Source organism: Ammodytes marinus (assembly GCF_949987685.1).
Source record: "Ammodytes marinus genome assembly, chromosome: 9".
NCBI classification, from domain to species: Eukaryota; Metazoa; Chordata; class Actinopteri; order Uranoscopiformes; family Ammodytidae; genus Ammodytes; species Ammodytes marinus.
In genome coordinates, this window is record NC_137213.1 from 13,259,560 (window position 1) to 13,287,000 (window position 27,441).

General features: G+C 40.7%; 2 protein-coding genes across 4 annotated transcripts; both read left to right on the plus strand.

Moving 5' to 3' along the window:
* The first annotated feature begins 917 nt into the window (after positions 1 to 917).
* Positions 918 to 16,997, plus strand: gpt (glutamic--pyruvic transaminase). Of its 3 annotated transcripts, none has more exons than XM_080034413.1 (12): positions 918 to 1,107; positions 5,167 to 5,353; positions 9,700 to 9,789; positions 9,978 to 10,086; positions 10,287 to 10,420; positions 11,171 to 11,414; positions 12,234 to 12,313; positions 12,410 to 12,546; positions 12,706 to 12,880; positions 13,764 to 13,919; positions 15,790 to 15,902; positions 16,303 to 16,997. In XM_080034413.1, exons 1-12 carry the CDS (start codon positions 1,073 to 1,075, stop codon positions 16,391 to 16,393), a joined length of 1,551 nt encoding a protein of 516 aa, XP_079890539.1. In that variant the 5' UTR covers positions 918 to 1,072; the 3' UTR covers positions 16,394 to 16,997. The 3 variants fall into 3 exon arrangements, with proteins under 3 accessions (XP_079890539.1, XP_079890540.1, XP_079890538.1); XM_080034414.1 differs by lacking the exon at positions 918 to 1,107 and adding an exon at positions 4,389 to 4,631; XM_080034412.1 differs by lacking the exon at positions 918 to 1,107 and having other exon boundaries at positions 4,661 to 5,353.
* Positions 1,114 to 3,559, plus strand: fuz (fuzzy planar cell polarity protein). Its single transcript, XM_080034415.1, has one exon. The coding sequence runs from the start codon at positions 1,453 to 1,455 to the stop codon at positions 2,764 to 2,766; it is 1,314 nt and encodes a 437-aa protein (XP_079890541.1). The 5' UTR covers positions 1,114 to 1,452; the 3' UTR covers positions 2,767 to 3,559.
* Positions 16,998 to 27,441: the final 10,444 nt, after the last annotated feature.

The following is a 27,441-nucleotide window of genomic DNA, read 5'->3' on the forward strand; positions in this document are numbered from 1 at the left end:
TTTTCTTTTTATTCCCACGAAAAATATTTGCCAAAGCTTCAGGACAGGAGTGCCGCCAAAATGAAGGTTATCTCGGATTATGTTGCATTTCCTTAGTTTTATATTTTGATTCACAGAAAGAAGGGATTACAAAATATGCAAAAAAAATATTAGTTTGGTCGATTACTTAGTAGCCTTCATATATCCATATAGATCAATTTTATGTGAACAGTTTTATATCAGGTCACTGTTTGTTTCCCTTCACAATGGTGTCCCATTTGTATTGATGTATTTGTGGGATGAGCAATACAGCTGATTATGTGGTTGGGTCTAAATTAAAATTTGCCAAATTTACCATTATCTGTGCTCAACTGTACAACCAGGAATAAACAAGACAAGTAATGTTACACTATTCAAGTCATTATCCATTTAATATTATACATGTTGAGGCTCCATATAGTAGCATAACATAATGCAAAAAAAGAAGAAAAACTTGAGTAAATTCTTAGTCATTTAAATAAATAGGCCTAACATTATTATGACAAACAAATTAGAAGTACTCCATATAGTAGGAAGAATAAGACAAGCTAATAAATAAAATAGATACAATATACATTAGACAATAGTTAACATAAACAGAGATAAATAAACAAAGCATTACAATAAACATCTTTCAGTCGAATTAGTTGTACTCTAATCGTGGTGACTTGATTACATTACATTTTATTTAGTTGAAGTTTTATCCAAAGCGACTTCCAATAAGTGCGTCGAAAATGTTTATACATTTACATATCAATTACAGAGAGCAGCGGCAAGAGAATGATAACACATCATAGACCTATTATAAGAGTAAAATTATAAAATAGCCTACCATTAATCAAGTACCCTAATCGATTTGACTGCGAATGGTTAGTAAAGATTGGTTTTCAACTCTCGCGAGGAGTGATGCAACGGTTTCTCAGCTCCACGAGATCCGGAGACTGAACCCAGGTCGGTTGTGTTGTCCCGCTCCTTCAGCGTTTACAAGGGAGCTTCTAAATCATAACTGCAGCTCGACCAGCCGAAATAAACGGCCCTCACTGTAGTCTGAAGAATGAATCATGGGAAAGCGTTACTGGGGAAACGACGGTAACTCCTTTTTGTTAACCTAGCATGTGGACGTGTGTCTTGTCCGGCTGTAGATAGGTTTGCTGCATGTTATCCTTTTTATGTCTTGTCGTCGTTGTTTGTACGCGGTACCGCCAACTGCTGCGGGGAAAGGGGTGATGCTAACGCTCACCGGTAACGTCACGCGACCGAACTGATGCAACGATTGAACCAGAGTATTAACTGTTAACTGGCCTGATCAAACGTATCAATTTTATACAATCCGCTAAATGAAAACCCTTAGTTGACTGTCTAAATAATCCACTGCAGATAAAAAAATATTCTACGAGTGGACCACAGCTATAGTTTAAAGCCCACACGAGGAGGATGCTCCAGGATGGTTCAACACAGCTCCTTTGCCTCACAGCCTCCAGCGGGGTTCCTCTGTTCACGCGGGGAGCCTCCAAGCAGCTGCCCTTCTCTGTCATCGGCTCCTTGAACGGTGTCCACATGTTCGGCGGTGGTCAGGACGTGGTGCTGTCCTGCTGTGAGACCGAAGGCGGGGGTAAGGTGGTGTGGAGGGTCTTCCAGGACATGATGCTCATCGCTGTGAGTGGAGGAGGCGGACAAGATGGTGCGAGTAGAAGCAGTAGCAGCAAAGAGGAGGATGATGTCCGTTTACAACGCCTCCTGGAGAATGTGTGGAACTGCATGGTGCTGGTGCTGGGCCAGGACGAGCTGGCCAATGTCCGGAACGTTGAGAGGCTGAAGAGGGACTTGCGGTCCTGCTTCTGCCTCATTGACCAGCTGTTGGATGAGAGACAAGAAGAGGAGGGCATCCTGGGCAACCTGACACACTGCGCTGACTCCCTGCTGCCCCCTAACCCTGCTCTGCTTCAAGAGGCCTTAGATGGCTTTGCCCAGGCGGCTGGCAGCGAGTTCGGCTGCCTGGTGGTCCAGGGGCGGATAGCTTCTGCCACCGAGAAGTGGTGGCTCCTGGCACCTCAGGAAGTGGTGCTGCTCTCCGCTTTGATACGCTCCCTCTCTGCCTCTGGTTCGGCCTCTTGTGACTACCCCGTCTTCCTTCCTCAGGGCAGCCCCACCGTGGCCCACCGCCTGCTCCGCTTCCAGCTGCTGCCCGGGGCGGACGTGTGCGTGCTGTGCGGGCCGACCCCCTCCCTACACGGCGCAGAGAGTGGGCTAGTGGGACGCTTCTGGACGCCCCTGGTGGAGACCCTGAGAGATTGCCTGGCTGTAGGAGAGCGCTGCCTACCAGGATCTGTGTCCCTGCGCAAAGACGTGCTGGCCCTTCTCCTCATCAACCGTGAAACGCGTCGCTCTGTCTCCTGTGTGCGGGCCTCCACCACTAGCGACCCTGCTTCGCCCTCCAAGGCCCGCTGCTGGGAGCTTCTGAAGCTCTTCTACATCTTCAGCACCACGCGCTACTTCAGCCAGGAGGAGACCCTGTGTGTCTCCCCCGAGGAGAGGGCTCAAAGAGGCAACAACACTGAAGACTTCTCCCTCGGATTCTCCCACCAGCCGCTGCAGTGCTATCTGGTTACAGAAGAGTGCAAAAGCTTTGGACTTCAGACACCACAGCACCGGCTCTTCCTGCTCATGCCCCTGTCCGTGCCCACTTTTGCACTGCGTACGGTGGCCTTACAAACTCTCTCTGATATAGTGGCAGCCACTGGGTTTTAATTAAGAGTCAGAGATTCTGCAGAATGCTTGTTGTCAAGATCACTTTGTCGAAATCAGTGAATATTTCCTCATGATCCGATACCTTTCTGTACTGTGTGTACTGTGTGCTGAAAAAAAATCCAGTGTTTATACACAGCCTAGGCTCTGTAATGCATGTTTGTTTTACATACTCTTTGTGTAGTTAACCTACCTGTTTACAGAGCCTAGGCTTTTTTGAACGCGCACACACACAGGTGATCTTGAAGAGATATTCAGTGATTTTGACGAATAGTTCTTTTGACAACAAGGGTTGTAAGGATCGCTGACTCCACCACAAACTATTTACTTTGTTAGAACATCTTAATGTTCGGTAAACCATCTTTGACCTCATAATACAGCAGTTATATTATTTTACATGTGACAGCCGCTCATATTTAGATATTTCCTTTATCTTAAATCAATGAGTGCAAACAGTAACAACTTCAATATTGAGTGAAAGCTCTAGATTTTAGAGGTATAAAGATCAGCTTCTGTCAAAATTTTGCTGAAACTACTGCTGAAGAATGTGAAACTGACGAAAAACAAAAAAAACAATTGAATATCTCGACTCGTACCAAAGTGACCTGCCTTGAGCCTTGATGTTGTCTGTGTGCCACAATTGTGTTTGTGGCTGTTTCCTGTCACATGAATGACATCTGGTCAGACTCACTGAATACTAATGTTACCACAAGGATTGCATTGTATTTCAAAAATGTAAAAAGAGAAATACGTGGACATGTTACACTGGGATAAATAAGTGCCTTCTGTTGGTTGTTTTGCCATGTTGCAAAATTCTGAAATTGTTTGTTTGTTTGGGCTAAATATAGTTGATTACTTCTCCTCTTCTCCTGTCATTGAGTGGTTTATTCACATCGACACAGTGGGCACTAAACTAAAGACATTGCAGTATATTTTCCGGCCTTTACTCAGAAAAACGGCGTTGGTAGTGAGTTGATTGGTCCTTAGGTCAGTAAGCTCCACCTCGCCTAACTCCTGATTGGTGGACCCTAACTAACTCTGACCTACGGTTTCAGAGGACATCTGGGGTAATCATCACCTGAAGGTGATATGCCATTTGGGGCCAGGAAGTCTGATTCAGTAACTTTAGGACAATCCCTTTAGCCAGGGGCCAATAAATTAGCTGTTAAATCTTAACCAAACTGTCCTAAATTGCCCCCACCAAGGACCTTCTCGGAGCCCTCTATTGTGTACAATTTGAATGATCTACAGATCAGCCTTCAGGCTTCCTCAACTTAAGCAATCCACGTTCCTATCTTGCACACACATATACCCACGAGAGCTGCTCCAGGCTCCCCTTATAGTTAATTATGTATGTAATTAAACAATCTCCTGATTATCAGTAATCTTAGAATGTGTCATAACAAAATACACTACAACATCTGACAGGATATTTCTTCTGTTACTCATAGTAGGCTATACAATAAACAACCATTGCTTCAGATGATTTAACAATTCTGTATTCCACAACACATAATGCTATAAAACTAGTCGCAGTTGTGAAACACAGACAGCATTGTTTAATGATTAATTTGCCGTAATAACTACACTTATAATTTCAAGATATTTATTGCAGTCCTTTCATTGTAAAGTTTTACTCAACGAGTTTTACTGGTCTATGCCATCCCATCACAGCCAGGGAATGTGGAATAGGAGGGGCATGGATCATTGTTCAGTTCAACAAGTAGAAGAATTCAAAGTCTTTTGCTTGGTTGAAGACGGAGAGTTCAGGCTCCCTGGTTCCATCCCTCACACAGAGACACGTCAGTCATCCAAAATCAGTTTAGCGCTCGGTAACTGGAGAACCGAGCCCGATTGACGGCTTAACGGTGCGTAAGATAACGGAGGAGAGAGAGGGGGTGGGATAACGGTGTGCACGACGCCACACAAAGGGGCTGGGATATACGCTGGCTGGCTGTAGTTTGTGTTTCCATGTGTGCGCTGAACAAACCCCATCAGTTCATTTCAGTGGGAGACGCGTTTAGTCCGCGTACGTGGACGAAGAGAGACAACCCTTTATCACAGTGCAGTCGAACTCATTTGTACTTCGCCCAGTGAGCGGTCCAAAGGTCTAAGCGCTCCCTCGTTTTTTAGGAGGCTCCACTTGCAAAACTTCATTTTCCCCTGAAGCAACTGGTGGTGCGGTGCAGCCTTGTCGCTCGGCACCAAAGAGGCTCTCTAAAGTTGCCCAACTAGTTTGAACGAAGGTTCCGTGTGTAGTACCATGTCAGCCACGCGGATGCAGCTGCTTTCCCCCAGAAACGTCCGGCTTTTGAGCCTCGGGCGAAGCGACTTGTTGCTAGCCGGTGGCGGCGGGGTCCGCTCACTCACATCTCCCCCTATGTCCTCCTCCTCTCCCGGCAGAGCTTTATCCAGTCTGAGTTCGACGCGGCACGGGCTCCCCAAGCAGAAAATGTCCGAGAACGGAGTGACGTCCCGGGCCAAGGTGTTGACCATCGACACCATGAACCCCACGGTGAAGATGGTGGAGTATGCCGTGCGGGGGCCCATCGTGCAGCGGGCTGTGGAGCTGGAGAGGGAGCTCTCTCAGGTTTGTACATGCTGATGTCAGTGTTTAGCACCACCTGTAGAATCTATGGAGCGTTATTTGTATGTGTTTTGTATTCCATCATGTCTCCTTGAAAGCTCTACTTCTGTGCGTGTGGAATGCAATTTGTATTCTGTCTTTCATTGCATCAGCCAATTAGAGGCTTTGTACACACTGGCAAAAGACTACACCTGTTTGTAAAGCCACGTGAGCCGGTTTTCCCAGCTTATTATACATCTAAAGACATGTAGTACAGTACTCCACCTTACAGTGCTATATAGCCAGTTAGGGAATTGTCAGGACTTGCCACATTGAGTACTTACACATAATGCTTGTTTAAATGTTAATTCTCTTAAAAAAAATAACTAAATCGAACATCCCCATTGCAGACCGTTAACAGTTGGCTCTGCATGTTTTTTCTTGTTGCTGATAAATGCTTGTGGTTTTTGTTGTGGGGGGAGGCTGAGAATTAATCCAATCAGCGTCTTTCAGTCCACATAATGGCAGATCAGCAGGTTTCTATTCCTGGTTATGCTCTAAACATGGCCCCAAAGAAAACTAAAAAGTGTCTAAGCAGCACTGACTTTGCTGCGTGCTTACACACCCTCCTATCAAAGTCCATCAATTAGTCAGTTATTCCTCAATAGGTTTATAATGTCCGAGAAGATATAAACTGGTGTGATCCGGATCAGTTTGTGGCTTAATGTTAATCTCTAACCTGCGTTGAAGCCGTTCTTGATGTTTTATTAAGTTGTCTTTTCGACCCCCTCTTGTTAAAACCACAGTTGCTTATGGAAAGATATTCAGTGAGACCGAGGTGAAAGTCCATAGTCTAAACCAGAAACTTTGTTTTTCTGTTATATCTGTGTCTCGCTGTCTGACCCGCTTGAGATGCACAATATCTGTCGCCTCACTTTCCCTCCAGCAGTCCTTAGTGTCCAACCTGGCTGATACTGTTTTACCTTTCATTTCATCAGCCTACGACTGTTAATCTATGTAGTGAGTAATCCTCTCAAACGTCTAGTAATCAGTAGGATCCTTTGTTATTACCTTCCTAGCTCTTGTGCAGCATTTTAAATCCACTCTTTTAATCCATAGTATAAATTGGTTTAGTTTTGCACATTGTAGGCCCTGTCCAGCCCATATAAATACAAACCATTTGTATGTTTATTTTATTTAATTTTTTGAAAGAAAAGCTCTGTCGAGGCCTTTTGCTTTTTCACAGTTTATGGTGATGTGGCAGCCAGCTGTCGGTGTACCAAGTGCAGTCTGGTATAACAACTGTCTTGTGTGCTTTGCTCAGGAAGAGATGAGTATGCAAACAGGTTCTTGCACAGGTGAAAGGAACAGCATCATGTGCCAGCAGGAACTGTAATGACAGTAGTGACCTTTTTAACCAAATGGCTCAATGGCAGACTTTGCCACCTGTTTGCATTGACTAACATGTATCTACAGCTGATCCCCCACTTTCTAAATGATATTATTTACAACATTTTGATCAGGCGTTAATCAAATCTATGTTCCAAAAGCACTAAAGTCACTGTCACAAGACTAAAATCACAGTTGCATTCAGCATGTAAAACCCAGTGAAAACACTTATTTGGGATAGGAGCATTTTAAGAGGAGAAGCAAGGATATTACCATACCTTTTTTACAACTGTTGGAGAACGTTTTGGTTAACACATTCCCTTCTAGGCCAGAGGAAGAACAGCAATTCCCTTGTTCCTTGACTGGGCTGCCATTCTTTTTAATAGTGCAAGACGAGGTCAGAAGGCAAAAATGTGCCCCTAACATTGTATCTACAATCCTTTTCAATTGGATTTAGCAGTTTTCAGATGCACAAAAAACTTGATAGTTTATTGCACAATAACACACTCCCCTTCCTTTTACAAACACCTCCCTTTCAACCTGCGGTCTGGATGGTTTTGGATTACTTTGGGAAACAGGTCACTGTGATATTCTTTCTTTTGTTCCGTGAATTTATGACACAAACGCTCACACTGATCCCCCTGATTCAGTTTCCTACACACCTTGTTTATGTAGAACCGAGATCTTCACTCTCTTCTTCTCTCACTTTCTGACACAAGTACGGCCTTGTTCTCGTTATTTTCCCCTTTCATACTAGAGCTGTGTTGGGTTCTTCATAGCTTTTCCAAACGGGGAACAGAAAGATAACAAGACTTTGAGCCAACGTTCTGCAGTGGTTACAGATTGCACGGATGAAGGCTTCACTTATACAGCAATTAAATTGCGGTCTTTGTTTGTCGTAATGAGCTGCTATGATGGTGAATGGGGCTCTTTTAGGAGTGTCTCCATTGGGAAAGACCACAGACACACAAAGCCAGATTTTGTCACATTCTGTCAACGTGTTCTGACAGAATAATAGCAATATGCAAACCTCCTAGAAATGTTTTTACCATTGTTGAATCGATAGTTTTTATTTATAATGCATTAAGTGAACTTTGCATTGTTTTCCTGAGAATTATCATGTTTTTTTTTGTTCTTGTTTTTCATCTTTGTTCATTATCTGAACTTTAACAGTTAAACATGATTTAAAACCGCTCGCACTGTTTTGCGCCACTCCTTAAAGGTTTCCCTTTATGACGCCTTGGCAGTAAAAAGAGATACTGCCTGAGCTTTACATCAAGAGCATAGTTTCCCCTTTCTGCCAGGACTTCAGCATTGTTTGCTGCTCTGCTTTATTAGAGACCGAGGACAAAAAGCACAGGCCTTTCGAGTTGGTTCTCAGGAGCAGGGGTCAATGTGATCCTCATCGCAAAATGGGGCGGTACTTTTGACCTAGGGGTGTTATTCTCCCGCTGCATTGGTATTGGTCCAGGCCGAGAGCCGCCCCTACAATGTGACCAATAAGAGAGCCAGACACTCAAGCTTCCGCAAATCACATGAACTGGATGGAACTGACAAATAAATCCAACAGCCTGTTTGGATTTTCACAGGGTGTCAGCGTGAGGTCCAACTCTAGGCCCCGCTCCAGTGTCCCACTGTTCCTAACATCTGGTGTTAACAGAATTTGTGTTTATGTGCATTCTTCTTTATTTGCATAAGTCTGCCTGTATTGCGGTTTGTTCTCCGTCAGTGCTGCTCTGATTAGCTACTCAAGAGATGATCTTTCAGAAACGTTATATGATTGGCCTAGAAGGCAGTAAATCAATCCCTATTTTATTTTGGTAATCTCCTAATTATTTTAACAGCTGCTTTGCTGTCAACATGTTCTTACTCGGTAGGTTAAACGCCTTTGTGTAATCACTGTCTCTGTTTTTATGTGTCAGAAGTAAGATAAGGTACTTTGCACTTTGCAAAAACTGTTTCCATGTTTGCACACATTATCTGCATCAAGGCAAATCACAAAATACCTGCGTTACTAAATAGTTTCAATGCTACATTGCTGCACTGTAACCACCCTTATTGAACAAGTTGTCCACGAATAGATGCACTTCTGCATAAACTTTTCTGTCAGTGAAGCATTGTTCTTCTCTTTATAGCATCAGGGAGCATTAGCAAGTACATGTGATAGGTGTAGAATAAAGTTAGCATAGAGAATGTACAATGGACTTGACCTAACATGGCTTTCCTGAAGAATCAAGAAACTCTGTTAGGTTACTTCTTTGACACAGTAGATGAATTTGGAAATCTGAAAAGTTGCTTGTGCTAGTCTCCTTTGTTTGCATCCCCTCTTCTCCCCTTGCCCTTGTTGCCACATTGCTACATGTGCGCGTGCATCTGCGTCCTTACTTTCCTTAGTGCGGGAAAGTCACTGGTTCACATCCGTCCCTTTAAGTTGTTTTGAGGTAACCACCAAACCTGCTGTGTGCTCAGCAGCTGCTGGCTCTCAGCCTTTTGGTAGCCTCAATGTTTATATAGAAAAGGTATGTGTGTGTCTAAGCACTTGTGACAGCGCAGGGTCAAGGGCACAGTGGGGGTGTATTGGCCAACACCATTCTCTTTTACAGTTGGTGTAAGGTTAGTTAGAGTTGGAGGAGTCAATTAGCCTCTTTTACACAGCCAGTGAAAGCTTTGATTCTAGAGACCCATTGTTGTCTGCCTAGGCTCTGTAAACTGGCATGTTGCTACCCCCTTTGTTTACATATCCTTTGTTTACATGCTTGTTTACAGATACTAGGCTGTTTATTAACACTGGATTTTCTTTTCGGGGCACACACAGTACAGAGAGGAAGCATATCGTGAGGAGATATTTACTGATTTTGACTACAAGTGTGCTCCAAAATCCCTGACTCCATCTTTAATGGACAGCCCGTGTTCAAATGCTATTATTGTTTCCCCTTTCTTCAGATGTTAAATCATCTCTATGTTGTGCTTATGCTCTGCAGGGAATGAAGAAGCCTTTCGTCGAGGTCATCAAGGCCAACATTGGCGATGCGCACGCTATGGGCCAGCAGCCAATCACTTTCTTCCGACAGGTTTGCTCCTTTTTGCACTTCCCCCAACCCCTCATCTAAATTTAGCACCTTCACTCTGACTGGTCACCGTCTATTAAACTTAGTTCCTCCTCTCTTTTAATTAAATTGGTGTCAGCCATTTTTTCGCACAGGAGATTACATAATGGCCTCTTCTATCTTTTTACACTCACACCTCTCTCTGTTTCAAGGTCTTGGCGCTGTGCTCCTACCCTGAACTGCTGAATGACAACACATTCCCTGAGGATGCTAAAAGTAGAGCGCGCCGCATTCTGCAGTCCTGTGGAGGGAACAGTATGGGTGTGTATGAGTGTGTTGGTGTTCCTGTGCGGGAACAATACGCTTTATATAACAACCCCAGTTGCTAATAATCATCATTTGGTCTCTATTTTTATACTCCTTGTGTGTTGGAGTGTTCTTTCAGGATGGTGTTATGTTCGTGTCAAAGCTTTGAAGTTGTCATAGCAACTTGTAACGCCCCCATATGAATCTCCCTTTAGGTGCCTACACTGCCAGTCAGGGCATCGACTCTGTGCGTCAGGACGTGGCCCGCTACATTGAGCGGAGGGATGGCGGCGTGCCCTGCGACCCAGACGACATATACCTCACCACAGGGGCCAGCGACGGCATTGTGGTACAAATCGCCTCCCATCTGTGAAACACGACTCGGTCTCTGTTGTGGCTTTAATCATGAATTTTTGTTTTTTCTTCAAAATATTTAGTGAAATAAAATAGTAGCCCTCCAATAGTAATGAGTTAAACAGGGCCCAATGATTGATATTCAGTGAATTTATATAAAAGAGATGTATTTTGAAGGCAACCCTTTATCAATGATTTTATTGTTTTAAGGACAAATCACACTATCTATTATGAATCATAAAACAAAGGGCTGAAATTAGATAAGCAAAACATTATGGAACATGAACCTTTTTCTTACCTATTACTCACAACTGTCAAGTAGTTTAAGACTGTTGTTTGCTATTCAAAGTGATTCATTTCAACACGTTTGTAGACTGTTGCAACTGTACACCAATACAAATATTTGATAAATGGTTGTAAACAAAGCAGTTAAGCTGGATTTTGTATAGCAGTTGTTGATCATCTCCATCAAGATTCCCTTGAGGCAACTCTGACCTACTGAATTGGATCTAATCATATGAGCCCCTTTGAAACTGACAGCACGATGAGTTCTATTAAAAGACAACTCATTGTATGCTGTGATCACAGCTTCAAGCCAAAACACAGATGCAATAGTGCATCCTATTTCCACTATCTTTTACTCTAATGTTAAAGCCACACAGTCACACAGAGAAGGTGACTGTTAAATTAGATGTATGTTGTCATAACTGTTGAGCTGACATCATGTCCCTTCTCTTCCTTGTAGACCATGCTGAAGCTGTTGGTGTGCGGTGAAGGCGCGGGTCGCACAGGCGTCATGATCTCAATACCTCAGTATCCCCTGTACTCGGCTGCTCTGGCCGAACTGGGCGCCATTCAGATCAACTATTACCTTAATGAGGAGAACTGCTGGAGCATGGACATTGACGAGCTGCAGCGCTCCCTGGATGAAGCCCGCCGCCACTGTAACCCCCGAGCCTTGTGTGTCATCAACCCTGGAAACCCCACCGGTAAAGTCTCCTTCACTTACTTTGGGGTATCGGCTTGCTAGTTTGCCAGTCTTTGCATTAGTTTTGGGGTATAGACAAATAATCATGAAATGTTTAGGACTTTAATTTTGACTTAACAAAGGTTAGGTTAAAGATGTATTCCTACTATTAAATGTTGTATTCGTATTTTTTCCGCTGATTTAATTTGAGCAATAAACTTTGGCATATGTTTGGCATATGTTATTATGATTTAGCTCAAGGTCGACTTAATGGCTTTAGTCGGGCTTTCAACTGCATTGTAATGGCCTCAGTGAATGGAGTTTGCAATAGTTGTCATGGAGCCAGCTTAAATGCTTGTCACAGGGCCTAACATTAGTCTTCAGTTGTCATGACATGATGACAACTGAGCTCTCTCCATGGCAACTGCAAGATGTGGTTGAAAGCCCAAGAATAGACTAGTACGTGGTGGACCTCGAGACCTCAAGAATCTTTTTCAATTTAGCAAGTATTGTACTGATGCATTTCAAAATTATAAGAGGATATGACCATAATTCTAAGATTTACATAATGTCATCAATCATTTTGAGGCCATTTGATAGTTTACAGAGAACGAGACAAGAAACATGAGGGGGAGGGGGAATTATGAAAACAAACAAAAAATAATTAAACTAACTTCATCGACTAGGCCGGAAACAACATTAGATCCTTTCTGCATGTGGTGTTCACATTATTTCGTCTCCGCCTTTTGTCTTCATGCACCACCCACAGAACAGCCACAAGATGGCAGCAAATAGACACAGCTGCCCGCCTCTCAATAATGAGCCTTCTCCTTATTCACAGGTCAGGTTCAGAGCAGACAGTGCATCGAGGATGTAATCCGATTTGCAGCAAAGGAACGTCTCTTCCTCATGGCTGATGAGGTACCGTCACTGCGTCTCTTTAAACATCCACTCTCTCTATTTATTTCTTATTTTTTGTATCCCCATGACGCATGTCTTTATGTCCTTATCCCTCAGGTGTACCAGGATAATGTGTATGCCGAAGGTTGCCAGTTCCACTCGTTTAAGAAGGTTCTGTTTGACATGGGGCCGGAGTACTCCGATACAGTGGAACTGGCATCTTTCCACTCCACCTCCAAGTGTTACATGGGAGAGTAAGTCAATTTTATTTTCAGGCTGGGATTAATCAATCGGACCTTGTAAAAAGAATGTTGACAACAATTTTTTTGTATCTTTATATGTTTTTTTCTCACACATATTTTCGTGGGCTACGCTGTCAAATCCTAACGTTTTCTCCCCCTTCTCTCTCGTAGGTGTGGCTTCCGCGGAGGCTACATGGAGATTATCAACATGGACGAGGAAGTGAAGGCCCAGCTGTTAAAGCTTGTCTCTGTCCGTCTGTGTCCTCCCGTTCCTGGACAGGCTCTGATGGACCTGGTGGTCAACCCTCCACAGCCTGGAGAACCCTCCTATGAAAACTTCATCAAGGTACACAGTCTACGACTCAACACCCTCCTCGCTTATCTGCAGTAGAGTTGGGACGGATTAATCAATACACTGCGACATGATCTCCTATTGTACACTGTCAATACACTGACGCCAGTATCACTTTACAGACTCTATGCAATACGCTGTCAGTACATTGCTATTGATTATGGATTTAACTTTTTTGTCGCTTTATTTGGCTTTTCTATGAGTTTTCTGTTTAAACAAATGTTAACATCACACTGAATACTGTCCGGTGCATGTACATGTTGTTGCTCGACCTTGTTTTAATGCTACAAGACAACAATCATAATCGTGGTCAATGTGTAATAGTTTAGTTCAGCTCATTAGTTACAACTTGCATGAGCTGCTGTAGAAGACTATTACATAGTAGTTAAAGTCACAATGTTTTTGTAGCTATGAAATGTTCTTGTGGGTAAAAAGATGCTTTGTTTTCCCTCATGATATTCACACGATCTGTTTGTACTTTATTGTACGATATGCGTCAAGGCCGTGTGTCGGTCTCATGGCATTCACTGTAGTCTAGAAAAATTCAAGCTGAAAATGTTGTTCAGAAAAAGCATTGTTTCACTTGTTAAAACTGAGAAAGTGGATGACGTAAAGACAGTCAAAGATGATACTCTTTCCAGAAAGACAGACTATTTCCTGCGGCTAAGATCTTTCTCCAGGCCGCTTTGAGCTCTTTTACAAATACAAGGAATTGCTACATGAGATAAAACATTCTGCTACACTCGATCCCAGGCATCACAAATTGTTGTTGCGACCGTGTGTTTTCTCGATTCTAGTAACACCCCCTCTCTTTTTCTCTCTGTCCTCTCTTGTGTGTATATTTTCTATTCTTTCTCTCTCTCTTTCCCACATCCAGGAGCGCACAAAAACCTTAAGTGCCTTAGCAGAGAAGGCCAAGCTCACCGAGCAGGTTCTCAATACCGTGGAAGGCCTCAGCTGCAACCCTGTGCAGGGCGCCATGTACTCCTTCCCTTCCATATCCATCCCTGAAAAGGCTGTCAAAGAGGCCAAGGTCAGTCCTCATCTGTCTCCAATAAATGTTTCAGTGATTCAAGTTTGACTGTGTTATGTCGCTTCGAGGACAATCCATTGATCGGGAGCAGCAAAAAAAAGAGAGGAAAAAGAATGGATAGTTATGCAATCACTTTGACTCAATACTCCAACCAATATACTCCTTGTTAGTTGGTCCACTTATAATGATATTATTTTTCTGCATTGCCTCTTTTCCCCTCAATGAAATACTCCTCACTAGATGGCATTAAAGGTGGAGTAAGCAATTCTTTTGGAGAATGCTTGTTGACAAAATATTTTTCTGTCAAAATTGTTGAATATCTCCCCACAATCCGCTACCTGTACGTACTGTGTGTGCTGAAAAAAAAAATCCAGTGTTAATACGTAGCTTAGGCCCTGTAAAAAAAGGGGGCCCACTAGCTAGCAACATGCCTGTTTACAGAGCCTAGGTTGTGTTTTAACAACGGAAAATTAACAATTCTACAAAGTACTGGATCATGAGGAGATATTCAATGATTTTGACAACAAGCATTCTCCAGAATCGCTGACTCCACCTTTTTAAATACTCATTAAAAGAAATATAAGACCAACATCCTGTACTCTCCTGCACTGCATTAAATTACTCTCTAAGCAGCTTCTGTACTCAGTGCATCCAACTCCCTGCTTGCTAAAGGGAACAAATGATTTCCAATAGCTTGTGGTTTCAATTATGTCCCAAGGTTGACTGCTCAGTAGGATTTTTAGGTTTACAAAATCTTTTAAGCCATAGTACTCTTCCAATTGTGTGCATATTCACATCAACCTTCAGTTTCTACTGTGCTTCTAAAGGAAATGTTCATATTCAAAGCCTGTGTGCAACTCTGATGGACTAAAGGCTCATTTATGCTCCAATTCCATGCGTAAATACCATAGCGATGGAAGAGGCTAAACTAGAGGCTGTATTATAGACAGCGGGGGTCTGTGAGGTGGACATCACTTCTCTATTGCTGCCGTCTAGCTGACATTCTTCCCCGTGCGATCCCCGCTCATGCTGCTCTGATGTAGTTGTATGTCTCTGTCCCCCGACCGTGTAACTTCATCGATAGATAGATACATTTAGATTTCTTTATTTAAAAGGGACAGCGCACATTAATAGACATGAGCACCAAAGTTCAACATGTAAATGTGTATGTAATTTTGTACCAACTCGTAAAAACCTCTGCTCAAAAGTTAAGACATTTTCTAAAGTATTATGTCTTTTGTTTGTGTTTGTAAACAAATGTACAGAAAGTGAACTGTTGGCTATGCGCCCCCCGTGATCTTCGGTAGTAATGCTCCGTTCTGTCCGTTTGGTACGCATCCGCAAGCTTGCAGGATACGTGCAGAATTACGTACGTAATGTACGCAGAGTACGGACAGAAGGCTCCATCCGTATGCGTATGTAACGTAGAGCATAAATGAGCCTTAACCCTGTAACGCATGAAAATTGTTGCCTTGAAAGTGAAGAATACGATTATTAACATAGTAAAAATGTATTAACTTTAGAGGAAAATACTGAAGCGTATAATAATTCTGGCTACACAATTGTATGATACAAGTACAGGAATGGACTATTGTTTATGAAGAGATGCTCAAAGGAGCAGTGTCTGCTTCAATTTCATCCCAATTCTGCTTTAAATGGATTGAATGGATGAATCCAAAAACAAAATGTGCTTTCAAAATAGGACACACAGCAGTATATTATGAAGGTTGTGAGTTCCAGCAAAACTGCACTTATCAAAATAAAAAAAGTACCTGGATTCCTGATCAAATTCTTGCACCTCAAAGAAGTTCCATTGCACCTGAGTATAAGCCATCCACTGGCGCCAAACATTTCTTTTCCTCTTTGTTAGGACAAAGGTCAGCAGCCTGATATGTTTTACTGCATGAAGTTGCTGGAGGAGACGGGGATCTGCCTCGTACCTGGAAGCGGCTTTGGCCAGAAGGATGGAACCTACCACTTCAGGTAGGTTACACTTTATGAAATATAACTCTCTTCTCAGGCTGCAATAAACAATTATTTCCATTACTGATTAATCTGTTTATTTTTTAATGACTAGTCATTGTTTGATCATTAAAACTTTTTGCCCTAGCTCTTATGCCTAAATTGATGTCGTCGATATGACTTTATTTGTCAAACCAAAACCCAAATATATTGTGCAGATATTTGCTTAAGAGAAGACTTCATGCTGATTGATTTTAGTGACGATTGACTAATTCATTAATTAAGAGTCAATAAGAGTTGCATTATCCTTTTTTGTACAATAAATGTGAATTTCACTTTCAACCGAGGCATTTCCTGTTGTTACATCACCTGGTTCACACTTAATTTCTGTCCTTCTTTTCGCCCCCCCCTTCCCCTCCAGAATGACCATCTTGCCACCGAAGGACAAGCTGACGATATTGCTGAACAAAGTCAAGGAGTTCCACCAGAAATTCACACAGCAGTATTCTTAAACCTCTCTTCCCTCGGTCACAAAAGGGAAGAGGAGCTCACTAACCACAACAAATAATAACTCAGCCAATCAGAATGTATCTGCCACTATCAAGTGCCTTTCCTAAGGTGGCTCTGGTGGTCTCTGTGATGATTCACTTCAGCCTCTACTGCCGTCTCATCTGGACATTCACAGATGGTATACGAGGCACTGTCATGTGACGGAAAACAAAACTAAACTGGAAATGAAGACATTCGCAGACATGTTTTTGATGAAAATATGGTTTCACTGTGTGTGTATACGTGTGTGTGTGTGTGTGTGCGCCCTTTAAAGAATGTACACTATATAGACTGTAGGTCTGTGTATTGGTGAATATGAGAGATGGATGTTGATGTGAATACCAACCAAAAAATAGAAGAAGAAATAGTGCCATGTAGAATTGAAGAAATAGTGATGCTGCTTAAAATCCTGAGTATTAATACAACTGGATACAATATTCCATTCCTGCAGACAGTACTGGACAGGGAGTATATGCGGAAAAGTCCCAATTGCATGATGATTCAGACATGATTTTGTAAAAAAATCTAAATAAATGTAACCATAATTTGTCTCATTATTTCTTTTTTATAGAGCAGCTGACATTGAATTGTCATTTGTCCATGAACATTTAAAGACAACTGTGACACTGTGGTTCTTGTCACAAAAGCATTATTTAAAAAAAATTTCATCATACAATCATTTAGGGAACGGGATTTGGCAATAGCAGTTTGACTGATATTTGAAAAGAAACCCTGAAATGGATTTTAATGATGTCTAAAATTGATATTTTGTCCCATTTATAACCTATGTTTTATTCTGAAGTGCAACATAAACCTACAGCATTGAGTCACTTTATTTATTACATCACTTAAGGCCAAAATAATTACTGTATGTCACTGACAAACCCAAAAAGGTTCATTTAGTCTTAACGTGATAAATAAACCTGAATGTTCTTGTATACAGACTAGTATTAACTTTTAGTACCTTGACATGTTTAGACGGCTAAACGTCTTGCAGTCTTCCTCAGAAGCGTTAGCTGTTGCTGTGACATGTCACGTCAGCTGATTTTATAGAGACTTGGTCAAGGTATTAATAGTTTGCACTAGTCTGTGTACAAGAACCTTCAAGTTAATTAATCGCTCACTTAATGTTACTGATCTAAAATAATGGTTAAATTAAAGTGAGACAGTGTTTTATTTGCCAAATAAAGCAACACATTTTTCCTATGCTGTGACAATTTGCTTAATAATGTAAATTAAAATGACTTTTACTGACTTTAAGACTCTTATGTCATAAAGTCTAGTTGTGGTACTCGTAGTGCTACTGTTACATTTCATTTTCAGCAGGTCTCGTAAACAGACAAGTTTCCTTTGCAGCATAGTTGAACACACTGTGCCATGCTCTCAATGTAATCTTGTTGGCTCTGTGGGTCAAACATTCACCAACATCCTACATCTGTTCTTTAGCTGATCCAGGACCTGAGGAAGACCCACTCGTTGGTTGAAACAGTGTGTCTTAGCCCAATTAAGTGTCTTTAGAGTTGCAAGCGGCTTCTTTCTTTTGACACTTTTTGTCCTGCACCAGCCACATACAGTCGATGTGCATAACACCGCTCTTTTGAACTACTATCCTTTAAGGCCACCTTTGACCTCGTGGCTGCTGTTCTGTAAGAATGATATACTGGCAATAACAATGCAACTAAACCAGTTTACTTATTTGAAAACAAATATATGAAGGTTTTAACCTGCACGCCATTATTGTTCATACAATAAGAGTATAGCCATTGAAACAATAACTAAACCAATTTAAGAATTAATTTTCATTTGGGGCAGGCTGAACTCATAATTAACTAAGTAATGTAGACAAGAAAGAGTGAGGCTGCTCCTCAGACCTGTGAGATGGTCAGCTGTCACCACACCGCTCAAACTGTCACCACTAATGATGATGTTGTTCAGCTTGATATCAAGGCTCAAAGGGGCCGCTCACGTAGATAGCACATCTCTCCTTGATTGTCTATTAATCTGTCTTTTATTTTATTGCCTAGTATGCAGTTTCCGAGTAAGCTTGGTTGATGGATGGTAGGCTACTGCAGGGTGTGTGTGTGTGTGTGTGTGTGTTCTTGTACGGGCATCTTTGTGTGGACCAGTTTTAGCTTTTAACCAACGGAGTGAGGGCATTTTGAAAAGTGAGGACATTTCGCCTGGTCCTCACTCCTTCAAAGGGTTGTTTGAGGGTTATGACTAGGTTTTAAGGTTTAGGTTAGGGTTAGTGTGATGGTTGGGGTTAGGCAATCAGTTTTGATGGTTAGGGCAAGGGGGTAGGGAATGTATTATGTCAATGAGTGACCTCACAAAGATAGAAGTACAAGAATATGTGTGTTTGGGTTTATGTGTGTGTGTGTGTGTGTGTGTGTGTGTGTGTGAGAGAGAAAAAGAGGTTGATAGACTATGTAAAAGAGTGTGTTAAAGTGGAGCCTGTAGTCTGAAGGTGTTTCCTGCTTGCTTCTTCTCCATTCCACAGTGGCTGTCAGCTTAAATTACCTCTGACAATGGGCCTGTTGAATCCTAATTATACTGAGCTCTGTCTTTCCTGGAGCTCCTCACCATTCACTCCAGCGGTGTGACACACTCGACTCACGCGTTCCAGTCCTCTTCACCCGGAATTAATTGGGTGCGTTTTGCGTTTTTTTCCCCCTCTCCTCTCCTGACATCTTTTGGAAATCAAAAGGTCGTCATTAGTTCGGGTGAGGATGTAGGGCGACGGGGAGTCAGTCATGCATCAGATGGCAGCGCTGTCATGTTGCTGTCCTGGTCATAATATAGGCCTATATATGATGGTCATATTATATTAAGGAGACTTATATGAATGACCACCAATAGCTGACTGAGGCTCAGTAGGGTTTGTGAATTGACAATTATAGTGCGTTCATTATTCGCTGTATGTATGTATGTATGTATGTGTGGACAGTGATGATGACCTTAAGAGTCTTCCAACTTCCGGCTGTCATTTAACAAGGAAATTAAAGGTGATTCCACAGATAATGTCATACCAATTCAATATCTTAACTCAAAATGCTTTCTAATCATTTTTCTTATAACATTTTCGTTAAAATGGAGACTAAGCTAAAACCAATTTACAATGGAAGTAGTAGTCACACACACTAATCACACACTGATACTGGACACTTATAAAGAAAATTACATCTTATTAACTAATGGGCTAACAGGAATTTGTAGCTCTGTTTTGGTCACCAACTCTTGAGGGACAAATCTGGCTCTTTACTGTATCTGCTAAACGCTCCCCCATGTTCACCAGCTCAAATGTGTCCTTTGGTTATGGGCAGGTAGCATGCAACTTAGAAATTTAAAACAACTAAATCCGTTAAGTTTACAGGAAGTTAAGCCAAAACAAGTTAAAAGATGCTAAAATGCCCAATAGAGCTAAAGAATAATTATCTGTGGGTTCATGACTGAGGGACCACTGTCACATAACACATAGTCATCCGACCCATTACTGATATAAAAATATTGACTAGAGCAGCTTTAATACAGCTCGAAAACAGTGACCTTGACAATATCATGAACATACAGATGGGGAAATACCTTAATTATTTATTGGCCAAGAAAGGTAATCACATGTGAACAAACAGAATCCAAAAATAATTCAATCAGCAAATAAGATGGCGAACATGTGGGACGTCCTTTGTTTGCTGAAACCCCCACAGTCCCAGAAATATTACAGAGGTCATGATCTCAGTATCCTCAGTGGTACGCACAGCAATGGATGGCTGATGTGAAATGTACATTTGTTCAATCAGCCTAAAACGTCAGAGGTCAAGTGTTGACTCTAGAAGCTTGGGGAAATCATCTTCCCTGCCATGATTATATTTTTGTTTTGTTTATTTTTTGAATTAATTATGAAGCCTTTTCACATCAGGATGATGCCGGATATAGAACCACACTAAGAAATTTCTCTGTAAAAAAACATTAATCAACTGGCAGCAGGGTTGCCATTTTCTTACTGTTAAATTAACATTATATGACTGTCAATAAAATTGACAGGATTATGCTGTTAATGAAGAAAACTGTATGAACCTGTTTTTTCAGTAAAAACAGTAATCAACTGGCAGCAGGGTTGCCATTTTCTTACTGTTAAATTAACATTATTTGACTGTCACTAAAATTGACAGGATTATACTGTTAATGAAAAAAGGGATGAACCTGGACTAAATGTTTGTTATGTTGTTTGCACCGTGAGCGAAGGGGATGTTATATTTCATTGGGCAGATGTGTTTCATTCCATATGTAAATTTACTATGTCCCCTATTTGTTCAAATGCTAAACACAGAGAGCAGCTTCTGTTTGTTACTTCAAGACACTTTTTACAATATATTAAGTTCAATGGAATGATTAATTTCTATTGTAAATTGTCTCCTGAGTTGAACTAGGGATCTTGTTTAAGATTTCCACAAACCGTTTGTTATAACCAAAAATAACAGTTAGTTCACACAGAAATGTTTTATTTAAATAAAATGCATAGTGAGGTAATGGAATGCAACATCCCCTTTACTGAGGGTGCAAATAGCAACATAACAAACGTTTAGTCCAGTGCAAGTCATTGTGGGAAAGGGGGCGTCTCTACAATACACTTTGTTGTGCTTACTTGATTTATCTAAGGCAATCCGTTTCCTTCATTCTACTGAGTAAACACAACTCTTCAGTTAAGTAAGACTAACTTGGTTTAATTACGTTAACTGCAATTTCCATTTCCAAGTAGATATAACTCAACTTTAAGTAAACTTAACCAGAGGATATACAGTAAACAACACTTATTAGTTAAGATGAGGATTAATGAAGAAAACTGTATAAGCTTCACATGTGCAGGCAGCTCATGTCAAGTTGTCCCTTCCAAGTTTGATGGTAAATTAACAGGAAAGTTCAGTATTTTTGAAAAACATTACCGTTCCGTAAAATAACAGCAAAGGACTGTAATTTAACAGACTGCCTTTTATTTTAACAGTTAAATGCTGTTTTTATAAATAACAGGTAAATGCTGTTGAAATCCTGCTGTAAATTTACAGCAATTGTTTACAGTGCAGGTAAGATGTGTTGGTGATATCTTAGAGTTCCTTTGGTAGGCTTACTCACTCTCAAATATCCCTGTGTGTTTCTTTGTTTTTCTGGTATTTTAAGGCTGCATTTTAAAATGTGTGGAGAATGGCACTGGTGCATTGTGGCAAGTGCTAATGAGTCAGAGGAACCACCAGCATCACCAATCAACAGCTGCATTGTTTTCAACAAGTGGTTACTCCCCAATACAAAGGTTGAGTCAAACAATGTCACCGAAATCACTTGGTCAAACACAATGATTTACAGTTGTTGCCAGGCAACAAGCAGGTTCCAGTAAGTTAGTGTAGCCAGGTATAGTCTGGCCGCCGTAAAACAGACATTTTCATCGTTTAATCATGAAACAAGAAAAAAAGAGAACAAGAATGTAACATGTTAATTATCCATCTTTAGGGATGCTAACATGCTTAATTTGATGCCTTCAGACAAAGCAAGACTAGCTGTTAGTTTCCAGTCTTTGAGCTAAGCTAAGCTAAACACCTTTTGGCTCTAGCCTTAATATTTAACGGACAGATATGAGATTGATGGTTATCTTTTTATTCAGCTTCTCGCCAGAAAGCAATCAATCTAATTTATCCCCCAAAATGTCAAAATATCCCTATAATGTACCTCTGAAATCAAAACTGAAAGGGGAAAAAAATTAAATGTGCGTGCTTGATGTAAATATGAATGTAAGATGTATAGGCCTATCAAAATATTTCTATATTTTGGAGTTAGTTAAGCCTGCAAGTTTATTCTTGACCTTATTCAAGCAAAACAAACAAACAAATGAATCGTCATGGGACAGGAAGAAATAGATTTTATGTAACTTGTTTACATTTTTCATTTTTTGTTGCTTATTTATTAAGGAGGTTAAGATGTTGTGGCATAGATCAGACCACTAACAAAATCAATCTCCTGCATATTATCATAGGGCCTCATCATGTATCCAAAGGGTGGGATTATTAACACTGCTTTTTATATCCACTATTTAATCAAAGTTCATAATTCAGTGGGATCAAATCTGGGTTTTGTTTGATAAAAAGCCATTGCCATTTTAAAATGTAGGTTAGGTCTATACTACCATGTTCCTTTTTTATCCTCTACAACATGGTCGGAGGTCATTCACACTTTAACATGACACATTAAATGGAGAAGGGCAGATTTAAAAAACAAAACAAAAGAAAGAAGAGAGAATAGTGAGAGGGAGGGAGGGATGATACAGAGATTGGGTGATAAATCTTGTTCTGATCAGGTTTCTCTGGTGCCCTCACACCTCAGTCTCTCTCCCAGGGTAATTAATCAATCCCAGACTGGAGGCATTGATCGGCCTCTTGCGGCCCTCGGTATGTTTACACTCCTCGATTGTATTTGCCACTAAGCCTCTCGCTGCGGCTCAATCCCATCGGCAGAAAATGTGACACTCCACCCACTTATGCCATCAGCCAAACGGTGCATCGATTGACATCTCGATGAAAATCAATCTACCTATTTTTTGTGTGGCACGGGGGGGATTTGGTTTGTGTTAATCCTTTGTTGTAATCCTGTATTCCAGATTGCAATACATAATGTAAAGCAATCAAAACAATCCTAGAATGCAGGGCTGAGCCTTTCCTCAGAGACAGAGCAAAGTCTACAGTGCTTTACTCAAACGTTATTTTTTATTTTACTTGTGTTTTTCTCACAAATATGAGGCAAAATATTTACGTGAAATAAAACAATGAGTGACCCTTGAAGTAAATCGGCACAAAGGGCAATATTTCTCTCTGAAATGTACTGTAGTAGACGTACTCAATGAAGTACAAGTACCTCAATATTGTATTTAAAGCTATAGTGTTTAACTCCTGTTGCCCCTTTTTGGAATTTTTAGTAATTACAACAATACTGTCGGCGCATCTATAGGTAAGCCTTTGGTGATCGTGCATGGATTTGATACCTTCTGCTGTACGTCCAGGTTTTTTCTTAGCAGAAGAATCACCAACTGAAACATTTCTTGGGCGCTATTTGAGATATGTAGCCACTGTCGGGGGACGACACCAGTTTGTAAACACAGTGGCTTGAATGTATCCGACAATCATTATTATTAAAAATATACACACTATGGCTTTAAATGTAGAGTCCAGTTATGTTTTAATCATCTTACTCAAATGATGACATCTGTTTTTAATCTGTATTGAATCAATGTGCTGCAGAGCTAATATTTCAAATATACTTTTAGATTAAGTTAATCGGAGCCTAAACATATATTGCCTGTAGTTGCATGTCCCTGAATTGTTGTCAGGTGAAATAATAAGATCATCAAGCAACACTGTACTGGGCATTTATTTATTTATTTTTATGAAACATTCCCAAGTATATGTGTGATTTTATTTACGTATAAATCAGTTTAATTGAGCGATTAAAAACCTGTGCGACCTCTTTATTTATTTTATGTATTGGTTTAGTTCAGGGACAATGCACACTAATCAACATTCAAAATGTAAGTGAGCCAGAGTTAGCCCAATAGGCTAGTTTTCATCTGTTGTCCCCTGACAGATATTTAAAAGGCAACCTAAAATTACAGAAATGTATAAACAAAGATTAAAAAACAACATAGTTGACTTAGAAAATACAGTAACACATAGTAAGAATGAATTGACAGACAATGGCAAACAAACAATAAAATAAGCAGACAATAAAATACAGCGTACATTAAACATTATAGGAAAGTGCACAAAACATTAGATTAGAGCAGGACAAACACACCTACAGTATAATAAAACACATACTACACAGCAGCATAAAGCACAAACATATACAGGAGCATAAAGCACAAACATGCAGCACTAACATATTAATTTAGACACTAACATGAACAGCACAGGACAGGAGCACACAATAGACAAGCAAGCAGGACACGACAATTACCAAGAAGTCGGCAGGAGAAGCAATTGCAGTCCTAGTGTGAACATAATTGATTACTAATAAGCCATATTTTCAGCTTTCCTGAAAAGGGACGGTAAGAACTAATTTATCTATTATGAGCTGGTACTGATTTCCATTCCTGTGACGCTTTCATTGCTGAGCAGCAGGGATTTCTATCTTAAACTATTGGTACGACCTTCCACATTGTTCCTGAGCCTCTCCACAGAACGCGAGCCATGATTCAACATCTTATTCACAGACTGCATCCGAGTGCTGATGTGTTTGGCTTTGATCTCCTGCTGGACGACAGAGAGGAAAACAATACACTTTAATTGAATTCCTCTCGTGAACTGGTGCTTTGTTGTTGTATGTAGCAATCAGCCGCATTGTTCAACCGAGTGAGCTTGTAAAATGTAAAAGAAGGCTAATAGAAATGAGAGTATTTCAAATGTTTTTCACAGGGGGTTCGGGCTGCAATGGCTGTCTCTCTAGAGGGGAAGCTGAGTTGCATTTGTGTGAAGTCAAACATTAAAGTTGGCAACAAACGACTCATTAACAAGCAATTTAACTTGTGTTACTGTGTTCAAACATGGCCCCTGTTCACTTGGTGGAAGGACTAAAGTGGAAAAGAATGATCGTTTAAATTGACATTACTGGAAAACCAACAATTAGACCTGATATCTTAGATACATACACTTTGAGAAGACAAACATGATCCTGCAAATGATACCGGAAACAAAGTGATTTTAATGAAAAACAAGTCGAACGTTTGAACTGTATTGTCAGTTTTCTTAGTTTGTTTGTTATTGGATTTCTTTTTTTGTAGCAATGCGTTTGCGGCTATGCTGCCCTTCTTGGTCACGTCTCTTGAAAAATAAAGAGAAAGAAGGATTTCAATTGTTTATGGCCTGTTTTAATGAAGCACCTCAATTAACCTCTAGGATGCGCTAGAATATCTACACCCCAAAGCATTTCATACTGTTTGCCTGCAATACTGTTATTTATTCCAAGATTTCAATGTCTGGATTCTCATCCAGGAGATCTTGTTAAATGAAAGATTTATAAATCACCTGAAGGACATTCAAAACTCTAAATAATCCATCATATTTGAACCTTCTCTTGTCTGATGAGAAGTGTTACATATAAAGTACTTTGAGAGCATAATTATTGCTTTTTAGTCATTCACACATCTTATGTACGTGTAGGTTACATTGAGAATGAATAAAAAAGAACAGCAGCACACCTGCACAGTGTAGTCCATGCTCACAAATTTAAAGTAAAGCTTTTGGAGTAATGTTTTCACCCTCTCAACCAAAATCAATATGAAACGAAGTTTAGCAAAACAGTCATACCTTGATTATTCATTTGAATAAAATAACAAAACTCTATTCTCCAGCGTGAAATCAAAGTTCCACCCTGTATAATTATGATTACTTCTTCTATGTCTTAAATACAGTCCACACCAGGACCAGCTTTGAGTGGGTGGTGTGGTAACACATTCTGTTTTTCCTCCCTCCCTCTGCCCCCATCTGAGCTAAACTGTTGAGCCCAACCTTTTCAATGGCTTGTTTTTTTTCTGTGGGAAAAAGAGAAGTAAACAGTGCTGAGGGACATGCATCTAATCACTGCCTGGCCCACATGGTGTTTTATTAGTTGATTAACACTTAGGTGTCAATGGTACAATAATATTTTCTGTTTAATATCTCCAGCTGGTTAATGGAGAAGGCCATTTAAGTTTCCTCTCCCATTCCTTCGTGAAGGTTTCCTTTGATTGACGAACCTGTCACGGCTTTGATTGTCATAACCACAATTGAACTCTTGCTTAGCCACCCAAGTCAGGTCCTACATAAAAGGCCATACATATTTCATGAAGCATCGCACTAAATCTGACAAAAGGGTTTTTTTGAAAATCTTTTGCGAATTGAAATCACGCCTCATATTTCATTGGACAACTCGCAAAAAATATTCCGGGCTGTGGTCAGATCGGGTTGTATGTTTTATTCATGTCCCTCTGAATATCTGCTAGTTCCGGATGTCAAAAGAATCATCAGGCTCCTCCAGGACTCCTGCCCCGACTGGTTGTAAATGAACTCCGAAAAAAGTCAAGACTCAAAACAACCTGTCAGATCAATCCAGCACCAGAGAGTAATCTTTCAATATGGCAGCGTGGATGAGATGAGTAACTAAGATCTTTGAGCCGAGGAGAGAGCTATAGGAGGTCAATTTCGGACTCACACAAACCAGGATTTGTTGTTTAAAAGAAGAAGAAAAAAAACCCTGAAATAACTTCTGATGAAATTGTTGTGATGCTGTCAAAAAAAAAGTTTTTCTATTACAAGTTGTGCTTTCTTCCCACAGCTTTGGTTGGATTTTGACGCTGCTGTTCGCTCTGGCTACTGGTCGACAAGTCTCCCTGAGTCACTGGAGGCTCATGCCAACTGGAGGGAAAGAGCCTGACCGCTAACAAGTGCTCACTGACTCATAGCCGCCACAGTATGTCCCTATGTGTGTGTGTGTGTTCGTATACACCATTCTATTATACACTATTCTATTTCTCACTTTGCACCCATCCCACTGAAAATGTGTGCTCTTTTAGAAGGGATAATGTATTTCAGCTTACGTGCCCTCCCAGACTACTGTAACAAAGATGCATGAACCAAACAAAACCAAGTGGAACCAGGAAACATTATAAAGGGGAAATTAAAGTTTCTTAACAAAACCAATTGAAATGTATAGAGTTTTTGATTTGTTTTCATCTTTAGGGGAAATTGTAAGAAGACATTTCCTATCTCAACCTGTATATATTGTCATCCACACAACCATGCCATTAGTTTGTGTCCAAATGAAGATATTTTTGTATGGTGGCCCCCAAATGTCAAACTTAAACCATGATCAAATGAAATTACATCTTTACAGCAAGATCAAAGTTTGACCTTTATAACTACATTGCATACTCTTTAAATCTGTATTGACATACTGTATGTTTGGTCACTTGGAGATGGTGGGCACAAGCTTGACATAC